The sequence below is a fragment of the Anabrus simplex genome, chromosome 2, assembly GCF_040414725.1.
Source record: "Anabrus simplex isolate iqAnaSimp1 chromosome 2, ASM4041472v1, whole genome shotgun sequence".
Lineage (NCBI taxonomy): Eukaryota > Metazoa > Arthropoda > Insecta > Orthoptera > Tettigoniidae > Anabrus > Anabrus simplex.
The window spans coordinates 225,035,197-225,050,094 of record NC_090266.1 but is presented as its reverse complement, the minus strand read 5'-3'; the positions used below and the strand labels follow the sequence as shown (position 1 = coordinate 225,050,094).

The following is a 14,898-nucleotide window of genomic DNA, read 5'->3' as shown; positions in this document are numbered from 1 at the left end:
CCAAAAGATTATTTAAAGTAATCAGCTAAAAGAAGGTCAAAATAAACTGGCTAGAAGAAACTAAGGCGGATTTCCAAGAAATAAATATTTCGGACGACATCATAGAAGATCGTGGAGCCTTTAGTACAATAATATCCCAGCACAAATTCATGGAGAAACCTGAAAAGGAAACTGGTAGGAAGTGGTCCACAGAACGCAAGGTCCAACACAGTGCATTCACGAAGAGATTTTAGAAGCATATAAAGGCAAAAACCAGCAGGTCAACGAACAAGTTCAAACGCGCTCTTTGAATGGGCACAAAGAATAATAATAATAATAATAATAATAATAATAATAATAATAATAATAATAATAATAATAATAATAATAATAATAATAATAATAATAATAATAATAATAATAATAATAATAATAATAATAATAGTAATAATAATAATGTCATTGTTGTTACGCCCCACTAACTAGATTTTTGACGATTTTCGGAGGCGCCAAAGTTCCCCACTTTTGTCCCGGAGGAGTTCTATTATGTGCCAGTAAATCTCCCGGCACGAGGCTGGCGTATTTGAGAATCTACAAATACCACCGAACTGAGCCAGGATCGAACCTGCCATGTTATGTTAGGGTCAGAAGTCCAGCACCTCGACCGTCAGAAACACTGAGGCCGGTACGAATTATTTACTAACAATGAGTATGATGAATAACTTTCCAAAAATTGTATGGATTCCTTAGGCTAACAAAACTGCAAAATAAATCCTCACCTGAAAATACCGTGTTTCCAGAGAATCTGGGTATATCCTAGGATAGAATGCCCACCTGAACTGTCACAAGGTGACAGGGAGAGACTGGTATGAGTCAGGGCGATTTGAGTAATCACGGAAACATTTTCCCCGATACGAGGTTGGCGTCAGGGAGGGCATCCAGTCATAAAACTTTGATTCAATTAATTGGGAAGAAAGCCAAGAAATTAAATAGAAATTGTTCACTTCCCGAAACAGGTTCTAACTGCAAATGGAGGCAACCGTTCCCATCTTGTAACAACACAAATTTATTTTTCAGTGAATCTTGAAATCTTGTCAACCCACCCTACTGTTATTCCCTCCCCTGATTGCTGTCATATTACACACCCATTCTTGATCTTATATTTTATTCAAACCGTCAGACAAAAGTATATTTTCATATTTTCAAAAATGTCTGAAGTTCCAGAAGGGCTACACATTAATACTCCACACACACGTAATTTAATAACAGTATATTTGGAGATACTTCAGATGCACTTACCAGAATCAAAGGTGACTTCACTAAGTAATATCCAGCGAGCAGCGAAGTGTAGTTGAAAGCGAAGGAAGCGAGCTACTCGACCCTGAAGTGGTATGGTGATATTTCTAGCAGCTTCACTGTTCCGATCAACTGCAGGGGTGTAACGTAGTGGAATGGGCTGGTAGCGCTTTCCATCCAGACTGAAGAAAACCAGTGCTTCAGAAAATACCTGCAACCACAAGCATTATCGTCTAACAATTTATATCAACCACCGTTCATCAGATATAAAAAAATAGTTATAACCAATTTCAGTACAAGACAGTAAAAAGAAATAAAGCAATTCTATTTCGTCATCATTTAGCAAGAACCTTCATTTTAGCGTAACAAAACTGACCAAAATCATTAGGCAATGTCTGAATTATTTCCTAAAATACACTCTACATAATTGTACAATTTCTCTGCTTCACCCCGGTTCAGGTTTTCAGAGTACCTGAGAAAGAATTGGAAAGTTATAGATACAGTCTGGGAGAACTAGAATAATAGGAATATAAATTAATCTAAAAACATCGTGGAATGCAGTCAGAAAAATTCACGTGATACAGGAATATCAGTTTCAGAAACGACGTCGTAAATAAGTAGGTTAGTGTGTTTACTCTGTTGACAGTTTAACTATTGATAGCGCAAGACGAATATGAAATGCAGAAAGTAAGGTTTAAAATAGAAGTTTTCTCGCCTCAAATAGAGTTTTGCGTTTTAGATACATATTTCTGTAAACTTTTGTGTGGAGCTTGAGGCAATGTATACGAGTAAAACATGGGATAAAATTAGCATAAAAGAAAGCGAACTTATGTCAATGAAATGTGATGTTACGAAAGAATGTTGAAGGTGAGGTAGTTAGAAAGAATCATGAATGAGAACTCCTGAATCACGTTTCATGAAATTTGAACAGAATACTATTTTTACAAGTTGCTTTACGACGCGCCGACACAGATAAGTTTAGCGACGATGGGATACGAAAGGGCTTGGAGTGGAAAGGAAGCGAAGCTGGCCATGATGAAGGTACACCCCCAGCATTTGCGTGGTGTATATATCTTGTTAATGAACTAACAATTTTCAGTGTTTTGCCATTTACATCGTCAAAAATTCTAATGGTATACTATGTTCACTTGACCGCACAAAAATGGCCGTCTCGCAGAAGATGACTTTCTTTCAAAATCCCCTTGTTCAAACAGGTTGAACACATTGTGCATGTGGTAGGATTCCAGGTACTTTTTTGTTTTGCCCACTGACTATCCACTGATTACGAATATACTTGCATTTCAAGAATATATAAATTGAAATATTTATTCATCGGCCAATTTTGACGCGGTTGAGTCTACATTTTAAGATTATTGTTGTCACAGCCAATTTGCACACTGATCAACCGTTTGAGGTCCACGTCTTTTACATGCTGAACCAGACCTTAAACTGAGGTTCCTTCTTCTCAGGTTGCGTGGGAATAACTTCTGTATTCCTGAACATATAAGGGGCGATCAAAAACTGTCCGTTCGACGGACGTACAGTCCTGAATCGGGATGCCAATCAGGCAAAATCACCTGAGCATTGAGACACTCATCCCACCGAAGCAACAGGTTGAATATCCCCGTGTTGTAAAACACCGTGTGCTGCTGCGTAAAAAAGTAAGTGACCGCCTGCTGTTCATCCTCGTCCGACAGAAAGCGTTCAACATTCAAGGCCTTTTTGATGACATAGAAGGCGTGATAATCGCATGGGGAGAGATCAGGACTATAGGGCTGGTGCTCGAGTATCTTCCACTTGAGCTGGCGTACCTTTTGAGTATGAGGATGAGCATTATCATGAAGCTGCAGGACCCCTTGGCGTAGTTTACCCGGATGTTTCGGCTTAATTGTCCGCCATAATTTCTCCAGTGTTGAACAGTACCGTTCACCAATGATGGAGACACCAGGTTCCTTGAAAAAAATCAGCAGCGGGGGACGATAATCAAGGAACAGGGTGAGCTTCACCTTTCCCTCCGACGGTTGGCTCTTGAACTTCCTGGGATGAGGGGACGATCAATGACACCACTGCACCATCGACGCTTTCGATTCCGGTTCCTAGTGGTGGCATCAGCCTGCAAGAATGTGCTCTAGGAACGTGTTACCTTCCACATTGAAACGCATCAGGCGCTGCAGGTAAACAGCCATCCAGTGTGCTTATTGTTCGGCATTCAACGCCCGGGGTATCGACTGGCTGCAGACCTTCCGTTAGCCTAACTCCTGCCGGATAAGGTGTTGCATGCAACCGAAGCTGATGTCGAGATCCATTCCTAGCGCACGAATGGTTATACACCGGTCCTCCCTAATCGCCTCATGCATCGCCCGCTTGTTGTTGCCAATAATGTGTGAAACCGGCCTCCCACATCGACCGGCGTCTTGTATCGAAACACGACATTCTGCCCCATACACAGTCTTCATTTTCCGATGGATGTCCACCAGTGTTTGTCCTTCGGCAGCCAAAAACAGAATAACAGCACGTTAGTCTTCTTTGGATGCATTTGGTAATAACGTTGCCAGAGTTCACGTGGCTGCAATTAACGTACGAACCTCGGTACGACTGCCAAACTAATCCCATTGACTACATGTCCGTGCTTATGTACCTGCATCAGAGTCGCGCTACGCTGCACGTACGCTGTCGCAAAGCCAACAAACGGAAACATAAGCTTCAGTCTCATATAAATAATATCACTTTGGAACTATGTACAAATACGAAAAGCAGAGGGAGGAACGTCTTTGACTATCATATCATACATCTATTCTTTCGTACACTCACTGCACGGGTGAAACGATCAGCAGGTTAAGGAAAAATATATTTATTCAACGGAGGATAATAGGACAGAAGAGTTTTCTAAAAATGAATTCAATAATTAAAATTTGAGAATGATAATACAAGCTTCGAAAATTAGAAAAATTTGCAATGAAAGGAAACAAAACAAGTATAAAAGTCACTGAAGCTGATAAGGATATTTGCTGATGACTGTATACTGTATAGAGTGGTAAATAAGTTATAGGAATGCGAACGACTACAAAAAGACCTCGACATTGTTGGGAGATGGGATGCAGACAATGGTACGATGGTGAATGGGATGAAATGTCAGGTTGTAAGTTTTTCTTTTGCTAGTTGCTTTACGTCTAACCGACACAGATAGGTCTTATGGTGACGATGGGACAGGAAAGGCCTATGAATGGGAAGGAAGCGGCCGTGGCCTTAAATAAGATAGAACCCCAGAATTTGCCTGGTGTGAAAGTGGGAAACCACGGAAATCATCTTCAGTGGGGTTCGAACCCACTATCTCCCGGATGCGAGCTCTCAGCTGCCCGCTCCTAATGGCACGGCCAGCTCGCCCGATGGTTGTAAGTTTCACCAACAGCAAATGCCCTCTTAGTTTTAATTACTGTGTTGATGGGTGGAGAGAGTAAGTTATGGGAATCACTGTAAGTGCCTAGGTGTTAATATAAGGAATGCTCTTAACTGGGTTAGTCACGAAAATGAGGTTGTAAAGTAGGCATACAGATCTCTTCACAAGGTTATGAGGGTATTTATGGATGATAATGAGGATGTAAAGAAAGGGGTGTTTAAGTCCCTTGAAAAATCCCAATTATAGTATTGTTCCAGTTGATAGGACCCACATCAGGAATGCTTGATACAAGGTTTGTAAAAGATCGAAAGGACAGCAGCACGATTTTTTCCGGGTGATTTCAGACAAGAGAGTACCGTAGTGTTAGGAAAATGTTGAAAATTTTGGACTGAGAAACTTGGGAGTAAGGAGACAAGCTGCTCGACTAAGCAATATTGCGAGCTGTCAGTCGAGAGATGGAGTGGATTTACATTAGTAGACGAATGCGCTTGAATGCAGTTTTCAAATGTAGGAAAGATCATGGTATGAAGATTTGGAATTCATAAAGGAGAAATAGGACCGAGTGAGTTGGCCAGGCGGTTAGGGGTGCAGAGCATTCGGGAGATAGTGGGTTTTAACCCCACTGAAGATGTTTCTGTGTTTTTCATTTTGTCACCAGGAAAATACTGGGGCTGTTCCTTAATTAAGGCCACGGCCGCTTCCTTCCCATTCCTAGCCTTTTCCAGTCCCATCGTCGCATTAATACCTAATTGTGCTGGTGCGACGTAAAGAAACTTGTACAAAAAGGACAAATTTGGGCAAATATTCATTTACAGGGCGAGGGAAAAGGAAAGAGTTTCAAGGGAAATGTTCGATAAATTTCCAAGTTCTTTAAGAATGTTCAAGAAGATTCTTGTTAAACAATGATCAGGGAATCTGCCACCTGGATGACAGTCTACAATCGATATCATTGATTACTGATTAATTGATTGATTGATTCTTTTAATTAATAATTTATATATATATATGAATTCCAATTAAGTAAAAACACTGCGGAGGTATGAAATGTTTATATTGTCGAAGAATGAACTTAAGTTATTTTTAATTTGTCTTTTGAAACTTATGACTTGGCATTTCCTGCAAGGTACTTATACCAAATTATATGAAACGTTTTTATACTTGGAAGTCACAGAGGCGTGGGGGCACTGATGACCATATTCAACAGGTGAAGCCACCCCAGAATAAAAGAAATGCATTTATCCCAAACAACAGATGCGATAATGGGTTTTTACACATTCGAACTTTCAATTGTGGACAATAGTATTCATTGACTGGGGCATAACGTTTCATTAAAATCTTATTTCTCTAGCCATTTTCCAAAGAAGCGAGTTTCTAATGATATTTAGATATGGTAAAGTGTCAGAAAATACCTTAATAAGTGTGATACCTCCATTAAATAACAAGAAAGTGAGCGTGTAATAAAACGATATTTGGTTGATCACACATTACTTCATTGTTATCATATAAGGAACACATAGTTACCACTCGACAGTCTCCCATACTTATTTTTCTTATGATGTGGTATGATCCTCATAAATCCTTCCCCAGAGACTCAGCAATAGCGACCACAAAGTTTCGTGGATATGAGTGTTAATACAGCTGATTGACGATTCTTAATGAATTCTGCGGAAGTTCATGTATCATGGTATAATGCCCAGGAAATATTTGTGCTTACCACAGGTCCATGTAAATCCCTATCAAATTTTGCGATGGAAATACCACGCGTACCGTTCTTTTGACAAGGGAATGAAACAGTAACAGCATACAGTCAACAATGCCTCACCACGAAGCAAGAGGCTTATAAATTACAACGTTTTAAATACCATTTGAAATCTCTATTCAGCATACGGAAATTGTAAGGAATGGCTGTCTTAAGTGGAGAAACTCTCTCAATGGTGCGCATTTCAGTTCTGACGTTCAAATAGAATTATCAAAATTGCATTGCCCAAGAACAGCATATAATTCTGTTAGAAGCTACAGGTGGCTCACGCGAATGTGGCGGAACGCCATTAGCTTTCAGACACCACTGCTTCAGCTTCAACTACACAACTTACTAGACATACGTAAGTACAAGTGTAGTAGTTATTGTTTAGTTTAAGAATGCATGCAAGTATTTTAAATATTATTTGCATGCTCATATTTGTACTACTACTACTACTACTACTACTACTACTACTACTACTACTACTAATAATAATAATATCACGTGATTAATGTGATGATGGTGATGATGATGATGACGACGATGATATTTGTTGTTTAAAGGGGCCTAAGAGCTAGGTCATCGGCCCCTGATTAATATAAATTACTCGGTAAAAAATTAGATCATGTAATTAAATAGAAAAGCTGACAAAATGGCACCCGATATTAATTTGAGTAGTACTTCATAATGTTCTATGCAAATCATAATGATTGGTTTTTTTGTGAAGTTAATTAAAGGACCAGTCCTGTATACTGATGGTTCAAGAAACCAATAGTGGAGTGAGTGCTGGAGTATACGAATTGGAGCGTGGCTATCTTCTAGTCTTAATCTATGTGCTACAGTTTTTTCATTGTGGGATCTTGGCCATATTGGCAAGTATGTGGGAGAGTATCAAGAACGGCCAGCATGAAAGAAACATTCTTATGCTTTCTGAGAGTCAAGTGGATTTTAAAACTCCAGAATCCTCGAGGACTGTATCTAAACTACTACTTGAATGCCCAGATACACTCATGAAAACGGCGGAACACAATTCAGCGAAGTAGATGTCGATGCAGCGATAGGGGGCTATTCAAGGGAATGAAACAGCTGACGGGTTGAGGAAAGAGGGCTACTCTCAAAGCTCAATCACAGGACATGACTCTGTATTTTTTCTTTCCTACGGAACAATTAAGGTGAAGTTAAAAAATAGGCCATAAACAAGTATAGTAAGTACTGGCATGTAATTGATAGGTGAAAGTATACAAAAGCTCATATTACAGAGGTAAAACTATGTAGGACATATAAACTATTTTACATGAGCAGAAAATGAAAATGTACCGCCTGTTCACAGTCATTCGCCTTTGTCAGCGATGGAATGAATGAAGCCCCCATCTAGTGCCGAGGACAGGAATTGTGCCCACTGCCGAAGCCTATCGCACTCTCCTGGGGCAATGATAAATTACTAACAGATGAAATTAAATTATATTGGAGAGTGCTTCTGGAATGAATGATGACAGGGAAATACGGAGTACCCAGAGAAAAATCAGTCCCGCATCCGCTTTGTCCAGCAAACTCTCAAATGGAGTGACCGGGATTTTAACGATAAAAACCAGAGTGAGGGGGCAGGTTGCTGTCGCCTGGGCCACGGATGCTCTCTACATAAGCAGAATAAATCTAAAATGGACAAATGATCTGCACAATTGTCATTGTGAACAAAGTGGACTTCTATACAAGATTGGAATCGCCGTGTTGGATATTGTAAGGAAGATGAATCTGCTAAATGTATGATTTAAATGAATCCTAAATAGCCTTGCTAACAATTTCTAACTAGCATTCTAAAGAAATCCTACTCTGGGGCAGTTTTGTATTAGTCGTAAAAGGCCTATACGGTATGATAACGATGTCACAAACGCACAATAGTTATTGAACACACTGAATTCCTTACGCAACTCAATCAAATTGGCACTGAAATCAGAAACGAACAAGATTTTCAACATTTTAAACATAACAATGAGCAGGATTAATGACAACGTCTCGTACGAAATATACAGAAAACCCCCTCAAACTTCACTCAAAATAGGCAACGTATCCGACTGCCCGTGCACACACAAATTTAGCAGGGCTGAATAAAACTATGTACAGAGCAATTTCCATACTAATGAGCATAACAGATTTTGATAATGAAATAAGCCATAAAACAAATTGTGAAAGAATACCACCACCTTCCTGGCACACTAGATCGATTATTACAAAGAAGAAACATCAAAAACCTACGTGAAAGGGAAAAATAAATTGTCCTCAACCACGTGAACAAGAATACGTACAAATTACTCAATAAAATAATTACAGGATCAGAAAAAAGCCTTTAGAACGAACATCACACTGAAAAGACACGTCGGGAAATGCAACTGAACAAATAATACCTTTTCTCCAAATCTCAGGAGTTTATGAACTCAAATATCAAGAATCAAATTACAACTCCACATACGTAGACCAAACAAAACCTAATTTCCTCATTAGGTACAAAGAGCACAAAAATACGGTTTGATAAAATCGGCATTCAGCCTTCGGAGAGCACGTATACGATAACTCACCATTTCACAGGCATCAACTCAGATCTAAAAATTTTACACTTTGGAAATAAGAGGAAACCATTGAACATTATTGAAGCTATAAAACTTCACATCACAAACATTGTAAACCATAACAAGTTCCACGATCACACACATTAAAAATATTGCCCCACATGGTGCTACTTAATTGACGTTCGGAACAACATTTCACACTTTTTGTATTAGAGTTGGATAAATCCCGTAGGAAATTACACAACGTAAAACGTCTGGAGTAAGAGTTAAGATTTTCTTATAGGTACTAAATTCGTTGAATTTAGGCAGGGTTCTCTCTTTTATTTCATGAAATTCTTTATCACGCATTCACGCCTTAATACATAAAAGTGCATTTCAAGATGACCTCGCAGCACTTCCCCTACTCTCTCCAGTGAACCGAGTTACTGCCTACAGCATTCAACTCACCCACCACCACCTACTACAGCAACCGCGACCGGAGCAAGGGAACTAGCTTCAGTCCAAACGTAGTCACCAGAGGCAACGGACGATTAACAGCCTGCCTAGGTTTAGTACAGAATGCAGTTCCTTAGGTGACAATGAACGACTGAATTCATAATTTGTCTCACTTTTTCGTAACACCACCACTTCACACTCATTGACAAGTTTACGTAACGTAAACAATATCGTACACATGCACGCAGGATTTAAAGTGATCTGATGGAATCTGAAGGTGTAGTTATGGAACGGAACATGTCATTCTATGGTTTTAGCGTGTTCTTTACATGCATGCTATAGTGTTATATGCACTATAATTAGTGTTTTAGACAGACCAGGCATCTTTAAAGTTATATTCACTGTGTCGCTATTGGTCATCCTATACCGGAATATTTGCCCCATTCAAACACTATCGGTCTGAGTAGGTATCGAACCTACCTACTTGGGCTCAGACAGCCAGCGCTTCGATTATCTGACCAATTCATCCTCATACCGGCCATAACCTTATATACACTCGTCTTCCCTGAAGCAATCACACTTCCAACATCATTTTGATAGAGGATCCTGGATATTCACCCTGTAGTCCAGGCATGGTGCCCTACGATTTCCGCATCCTTGGTCACCTGAAGGAACGGCTTATGAACAACGTTTCGTTTCGGACGACGAAGTGTGGACATAGGTGACAAACTGGCTCCATTCCGAGGCCAGAGTCTCTTTCGAACTGTGCATACGGTAATGGTAAGTAAAATCGTGACTTCCATGTTCATTGGTGTTTTTCAAACAATAATTAATGAACTATTTATTGAATAATACGGAAGACACGAATTGAAATATTCAAAATTGATTTGAATGATTAAGATTGACGAACACTTAATTAGATTTAAGATGATGGTAGTGATGGAATTCCAAATTTATCTTCCTACTATGATATTCCTACTTTTATATGCTCCATTCAAGCTTATCCATCTATTTATTTTATTCCACGCCATCTCTCCTTTGCCAGATCAAAACATATCGCTTAGTCGGCCAGCTGTCTGTTTATTCTTCCCAGTCCAACCTTTGCAACATTTTTGTAACACTACTCTTTGGTTGGAAATCACCCATAGCAAATCGTGCTTTTTTCCTTTAGATATTTTCCAATTTTCGAATGAAGTCATCATTGCGTGGGACCGTACTCTAATTGTGGTCATAACAGTGATTTATACGTTCTCCACCCTCTCCTTGACATCCAATTTCACCGCGTTTACCATCATACTATTTTCTCCTGAATAGCTCACAACATTGTCGAGATCCTTTTGCAGCCGCTCATAATCCTGTAACGCATGTATTGCTCCATACAGTATAATATAATCCTCCAAGATTCTTATCTGTGATTCCAATTCTTAACTGACATCATTTATGCATATAATAAAATGTATAGGTCCAATAATACTGCCGTGCGGGATCTCCATCTTAATCGCTACAGGAGCAGATGATTCTTCACCTACTCTAATGTTCTGTGTGCCGTTTTCTAGAAATGTAGTCACCCAATCAATACATCTTTTGTCTTGTCTGTTAACTCTAATTTTCGTCAGTAGTCACCGGGATCTACACTATGAAAAGTGGAAATCGGACAAATTAACAGCACGGTATCATGCTAATCCCAAGACCATGGTTGTAACGAAACATAGCAGTAAATTAAACGAAAAGTATGCATATGACTCAATTTTGTTACGTATCTACTGTATACTAGTTCTTCTGGTGACACGTTATATTTATGCCTTCTTTCATCTCCATATTTATCCCACTTTACTTAATTGACCGCCCGATTGGAAGATCTTTACATCATTCTGGGAGCACACTGAGGGGAGACAAGGTCTTAATTTCTCTCTTTTTTAACTTTCGTAAGGTTTATTTGTTGTCCTCTGTTCCAGAAGGATGTCAAGAGGGTATCTAACGTATGGCCTGCAACTGTTTGTTCCTTCAGTTTCCCAGCCCGAGATTTCATGCATGCTAATCATTCGAGGCTGTTCATCACTGTTGTTGGCTGAACATTTGCTCAAAGAAGATATTTAAGACAATCCTCTTAAGACATTACCGACGATAAACTCGATGCCAAGCTACAGTATCAATTTTCCGAAATCTGACAGCCAGGCTTGTGCCTTAGAATGTCAGTTAGCTGCGTTGTTGAGTTACTTAATGCGAAAATGCCTTTTCGGTTAGAGAATTGTTAACATAGTGAATAAGGGACCTGGTGTGTTTCTTATCTGGGGAAGCACATATCGAACGACAGTTAATTGTAAGATGATTTTTGTATATCAGGACAATTGCACGTTGCGATAAACTGTTCAAGTACGATGCTTACGCTTCTTGAAGATGGTAAAAACGTATTGGGTGAGCAAGACTTGGTCAGTTACCATTGCTACCAAAGGTGTGGCACATAAATGTCTGAAGGAAGATTGCGCAGATAACATACATTCCCCAAAACAGGAATTCAGTATCAGACACAGTACCTACCATATGTATAAATGTGCACCAGAGATTAGGACACAGCGAAGTATATTGAAAATTGGTTATTTACATGGCTGTTTTCAGATGCAAAGAGAATATCCACGAATGATCATTTCAGAGCTGCAACTGATGTTTTGCCAGTGCGATACAAACGTTTACTAGGATAATGCCTAGAGGTGAAAATGTATGCCATGTCTTAGATCCAGAAACAAAAGGAAGCAGCAGAAAATGCAAGTATCAAACATCTTCACAACTATCGCAAGCGTTCAAAATTGTTCGCTGGTCTGTGAAAGCAGTATTGGGCGTTAGCTTCGATTAAAGGATCCCGATACTTCTCCAGCCAACTAGCTATTTGCTTTACGTCGCACCGACACAGATAGGTCTTATGGAGACGATGGGATAGGAAAGGCTAGGAATGGGAAGGAAGCGACCGTGGCCATAATTAAGATAAAGCCCCAGCATTTGCCTGGTATGAAAATGGTAAACCACGGTAAACCATCTTCAGGGCTGCCGACTGTGGGGTTAGAACCCACTATCTCCCGGATGCAAGCTCACAACCGCGCGCCCCTAACCGCATGGCCAACTCGCCCGGTAACTCTCTTCTCCAGCCAAAGGCTATCGTGAGCTGTGTACCATGCTGCTAGGCACTGCAGTGATTTCGTGAATCCAGATAGTGCAAATTGACAAGAATTTTGTAATGTTATTTGCTTTACGTTCCCCTAACTACTTTTGCGGCTTTTAGATATTCCGAGGTGCTGAAATTTAGTCCCGCAGAATTTATTTTACGTGCCAGTAAATCTACTGACACGAGACTGACGTATTTGAGCACTTTCTAATACTACCGGAATGAGCCAGGATCAAAACTGCCAAGTTGGGTTCAGAAGGCCAGCAACTCAACCGCCTGAGCCACTCAGCCCGGCAACAAGAATTTTAAGCTCCGTTGTTGTTTTGTTACACCAGACGATAATAATAATAATAATAATAATAATAATAATAATAATAATAATAATAATAATAATAATAATAATAATAATAATAATAATAATAATAATAATAATAATAGGTTTAAGTTTCACAAACTACTTTCAAGTTCTTCGGACACATCGAAGTGCTAATATGTGGTTGGACAGGGGGTTCTTTTACGTGCCGGTAAGTTCAACGACAAAAGGATTGCGTAATATTTGAGCACTTTCAAATATACCTGGAGTGAACAGGGATCGAACCCACCTCCTTGGGCTCAGAAGGCCAGCGCTTCCACTATATGACAAACTCATACCGGTCTTAACCTTATGTATACTCATCTCCCCTGAAGCAATCACTCTTCTTAGAGAAATTCGACGGAGTATCCTGGAATATGCATCTTAGAGAATATGGCCTATGATTTCTACTTTCTTCGCCCCCTGAAGGAACATCTTGTGAACGACGCTTGGTTTCAAACGACGAAGTGTTTACCTAGGTGACAGATTGGCTAATCTCTCAGGCCTTATTCTCCTTCCAACAGGTCATATGGCAGAGATTAGTAAAATAGTATCTTGTTCGTTGGTGTCTGTCTTAGAATAGTGAATGAACGATTGATAACAGAATTCAGGAGACATTCTAAAATATTTCGTGCCAGGGAGTAGTACTATGAGTCATGTTATATCGGGGCCTCATAGTACAATATACTGATTTAATTTTTAACAGTTAGCAAGCGTAAAGGATTATTAAGAAAACGAAATCACAATTTTCTGAAATATGTTGATGTAGCCTATTCATTTCAAACCTTCTACAATTAATACTGTCTCTGTTTTTAAAACTTCAATCTTATGTCCGGAAATGCAGCTACTTTTGACATGTATTCTTTATCCGTGGCACTAAAGATACAGTGTACCGTACACGAATTGCAATAATCAAAATTGATTTGAATTATTATGATTGACGTCAACTTAATCAGATTTACTAAAATGTCAGTACTGAGTAATATTTTAACATACAGGTTTATAGTAGCACCGTGATTATTAATTTGTAATATCATGACATCTTTATTTTATAAGAAAAACACACTTTATTGAAATTTGCACATATGAAATCTAAAAAAATAGTAATTATATAGGAACTAAACGGCCAATTCTTTAACAGACAAATATTGACAGGCTAGTTCTTCAGATATGATGATGATGCTTGTTGTTTTAAGGGACCTAACATCAAAGGTCATCGGCCCTCTTCAGATATGAAAGTTCCTTTAGTGCCCTTACAGGAGCTTATGTCCGAAGTTTTGTCACGTTTCATGCACACAAACTGTAGATAGTTGTCGAAATCAACACAGTTTGCTTAAAATCTGTCGGAGCGTAATTATTATTACTAGGACCAACTGGCAACACCATAAAGGGAATAGTGTCTTTCAAATAAGAACTAAAATATTCTTCACTGACAGTATCGTGTGCACAAGCTTTCTTTGACACATTTGTTCTGAGAGCATCTGGAGCAGTTTTTCTTGGTCTCCCCTGTTTAGGCTCAATGATACCTGCTAGGGGTCACTTGTCTCCCTTCATCACTGTGCTCCTAATTACCTTATTATCTGCTTTGTACAAACTCCAATTGCCATCCAGGACTTTCTTTACAACATTCACGAGATTAAAGTTCGATGGTTCCGGTACTTATGTTTTGCCTTTGACTGCGAGCCAAGACGTGTCTTCTCGCAACCATAAGTAGCAACACCACTTTCGTAGGGGTACCATGTGAATACACTGCGAAGAAGTCGCTTGTTCAACGTGTGAAAGCATTGACCAAGTATGGGCCATTCCAGTACCAATAATAGATATTCTTTTGTAAATATTCGTAAAAAACTTGAAATACTAAATTACCTCTTCTACTCTGTAGTTTCAATTTTCTTTTGGAGACTGAACATTACATTTGCTACTTTCAGTAGATGCCATTATGCTCAATGCAGGGCTATATCTTCCCCACACACATAG

General features: G+C 39.3%; 1 protein-coding gene across 1 annotated transcript in view; it reads right to left on the bottom strand.

Moving 5' to 3' along the window:
- The window catches only part of LOC136863499 (discoidin domain-containing receptor 2), a 770,412-nt gene that overhangs the window by 434,292 nt on the left and 321,222 nt on the right, over positions 1–14,898 (bottom strand). The window contains exon 6 of the mRNA XM_068225966.1: positions 1,279–1,486. Within this exon, the coding sequence (XP_068082067.1) occupies positions 1,279–1,486 (208 nt within the window). The remainder of the gene's footprint in view (positions 1–1,278; positions 1,487–14,898) is intronic.